The sequence below is a fragment of the Contarinia nasturtii genome, unplaced genomic scaffold, assembly GCF_009176525.2.
Source record: "Contarinia nasturtii isolate CC-2019 unplaced genomic scaffold, AAFC_CNas_1.1 Cnas_scaffold_1407, whole genome shotgun sequence".
In the NCBI taxonomy this organism is placed as follows: Eukaryota; Metazoa; Arthropoda; class Insecta; order Diptera; family Cecidomyiidae; genus Contarinia; species Contarinia nasturtii.
This window is the reverse complement of record NW_022198744.1, coordinates 1-3,226: the sequence shown is the minus strand read 5'-3', so window position 1 is coordinate 3,226 and position 3,226 is coordinate 1. Positions and strand designations below refer to the sequence as shown.

General features: G+C 35.5%; 1 protein-coding gene across 1 annotated transcript; it reads left to right on the top strand.

The window, feature by feature from the left end:
• The first annotated feature begins 120 nt into the window (after positions 1-120).
• On the top strand, positions 121-1,128 carry LOC116346036. Its single transcript, XM_031775936.1, has one exon. It carries the CDS (start codon positions 121-123, stop codon positions 1,126-1,128), a length of 1,008 nt encoding a protein of 335 aa, XP_031631796.1.
• Positions 1,129-3,226: the final 2,098 nt, after the last annotated feature.

Below are 3,226 nucleotides of genomic sequence, written 5' to 3'. Positions count from 1 at the left end.
TTCCATGCAGAATTCTTCGGTTCAATCAAGGAAAAAGGTGACGTGGAAATCGTCGATTCATCGCCAGGGGCGTTCAAAGAATTTTTGCAGTGTTTTTACCTCGGCACTATTACATTCACAATGGAAAACATCCCTGAAGTCATGTATTTGGCCAATAAATACATGGTCGCCGAATGCATGGATGCATGTACCAAATATCTGACTGACAATTTAACAACAACTAACGTTTGTTGGGTCTATGAATTGGCCATACTGCACGAGCGCCAACAATTGAAGCAAATTTGTGATGAACACATCACTTCGAATGCTGAAACATTACTAAAATCGGATGAATTTCTCTCTTGCAGTCAAAAATCGTTGCGTGAAATTCTGAAAATGGACCTTCATTGTAAAGAATCAATTGTATTTGATCGCTGTTTGGCCTGGGCAAAGAATGCATGTCAACAAAATGGCTTAGACGAAAATGATGGATCGAATTTGCGAAACCAACTGGGCAAGTGTTTGTTCTTGATTCGATTTGGAACAATGAGAATTCAGGAATTTTCGGAAGCCACGCTCAAGTGTAAAGGCATGTTTACAGCTGATGAATTGTGTGATGTAATGGGTTCTATAACATTGAATGGATTTTTTTCGAAGAAATTCAATCAAGTACCACGACGTTTTTGGGACGAAAGCAAAGTTTGGAGGTGTAAACCCAAACCACTAAAACGTGTCGCTTTTCAAATTCAATTCCTTGAATCTGTTTTCTTTACATCGAATAAGATGACGTTGCTTGGCGGAATATATATTCCGAACGTATGGGGTGAAAGATCCTTTAGTGCTAAAGCCACAGTTGTGGAAATAAAAGGCCATTCATTTGCTACCGAAGCTGGAACCATTCTATTTGAAGAGGATAAGAATTTTGTTTGCAATGCAGAAGGATATGTAAAGCTACCGACACCAATCATAATCAATCCAAGCAATTCATACGAAATTTGTTTGGAAGTTACATCAACCACTGTAAACCTCCTTACTTCCAAATGGGATCTTGGCGAAGTACCATCAATGAATGGTTTAATCATTAAATTTAAACATATATATTTAAATAGCGTTCATATGAGTTTTGGCTTGGAGTTAATCGACTTTTAGGTGGGACAGTAACGGTCGAACAGCTATAACATTTGTTGAAGTTCAAGTTGATTTCCTTTACGAAAAAACGTAAAAATTTACTTTCATATTAAACTTCACATCAACAATGAACAAAACAAAACTAAAAGTTTAAATAATTACGCATTTTGTTAGCGTTAGTTCAAGACAATATTTCATACATTTTTGTATCAAACAAGAAGTTAAATAAATCCACAATTACATTGATTTAAATGATCTTGTTCTTCTTTGTTTATTTGTGAAAAAAAAACAAAATTAACTACTTTTCAGTGATGGTTTTTTCCTATCTGAATAGCGCTAGCTATTCGCAGTGTTTGAACAGCATTGCTGCCCAGATGCTGAATCGAAGCGGTTGCCGCACGCGTTTTGTACCACACAACATATTGTCATATAGTTTAAGTAACCAGTGAGCTCACAGAGTATGATACACTAATACCATAGTCAGTAACAAACGCATGTCGAACAGAGAATGAACGCGAACGTATATGCTCTGTGTGGTACAAACGAAGTGTGTTGCGCGTGCGGCAACCGCTACGATTCAGCATCTGGGCAGCAATGCTGTACAGGCGCTGCGAATAGCTAGCGCTATTCAGATAGGAAAAAACCATCACTGACCAGAAAGCACATATAGAATTTCAAATTGATTGATGAGCTACTTGTATAAAGAAAAAGAAAGGTAAGGAGGTCTGAATTTTTTTTGATTTCTCATCATTTACCTTATTTTGAATCAAAAATGTATAAATGTACCACCGATTGATTTCTGTTGGTTTCGTGATTCCATTAACGATAAAAAAGTGCATCAAGATTAGTTAATTAATAATAATATCCTGTCGGTTACTGCCACACCTGTATTAAACACTATTTTAATTCGGTAAAATGAACTTAATTGACAATTATAAAGTTTCATTCTAGTGAATGTTATTTTGTTTTGAAACTTTTCTCATTCTTCGAATTTTTGCGTGAAACACATTTGTAGTCAGTTTGACAGTTCTCTGTGTGGTCGAAGATGGCGCACAATGCATCGTCCTTAGTGTCAAACATTATTCGAATAACAAGCGACTATTGCACCATACGTCTGGTATCGCATCATCATATTTGGTCTTCAGAGGAACAGAGTTTTTGGTTCATAATCCATCTTTGAGCATTAAAATAAAGTATTTTCAGTACAATCATTCGCAATTAAACCAATTTTTTGATAAAATCAAAGCTTGGTTTATATAAAAAGTCTCAATTTCTTGACGAATTTCGTAAGCAGCAACATTTTCCATAATTAACATCCATTCGTGGTCGTACCCCAACACACTCAGGTGAGTAAAAAATATCGATTGAAAAGTAAATCCGACGAAATTTTATTGTTTCTCCTCTACAACATATATTTGCATTAAATTCGGCTCCCAAAAATGTTCAACAAGTCGTGCAATGGCATTTTTAAGATAATCTTTTTTTTATACAATTCTTGGGAAAAAATTCAATATGGCGTCTATGCTCCCTAATAAACACACACTTGCAGAGAAATAGCGTCAAACCTTTGCACTAGTTGGTGTTTCACGATCGTACACTGCTGCGTTTAAAAGAAGTAATTTTTTCCATAAACAACCAAATAATATAAATTTCTTTCTTTTATTGATTGCTTCAAAAGAAACATTGCGTGATTGAATTGTGTATTAAACAACATGAATAGAGCTCTTGTAGTGTGTCATTGAATAAAGACCATTCTTCTAAAAATGTATTTCATAAACGTACATTTGCTGTCTGTCGAATGAATAAATAGTTATCGATTGATTCTGGAATAAATTTCATTTCAATCCTCTTTACAGCGTCTAATCCGATTCCATCCGAATATTAATCGAAAAATGGCCACAAACACCGACCAACCTGGTCCCGCCAAAAAGCGAAAGGGAAATCTGTACGAACTTCATTTGCGTGAAAAGGTTTGTGATGCTCTTTACTTGAATGAGAAAATGTCGGATGTCAACTTTTTGTTTTACGAAAAGAAAAGCAATCGTAGAAATGTGAGAAAATTAATTGAAAAGGTGCCAGCTCACAAGTTGATTTTGGCATTGGCAACTCCAGTATTCCA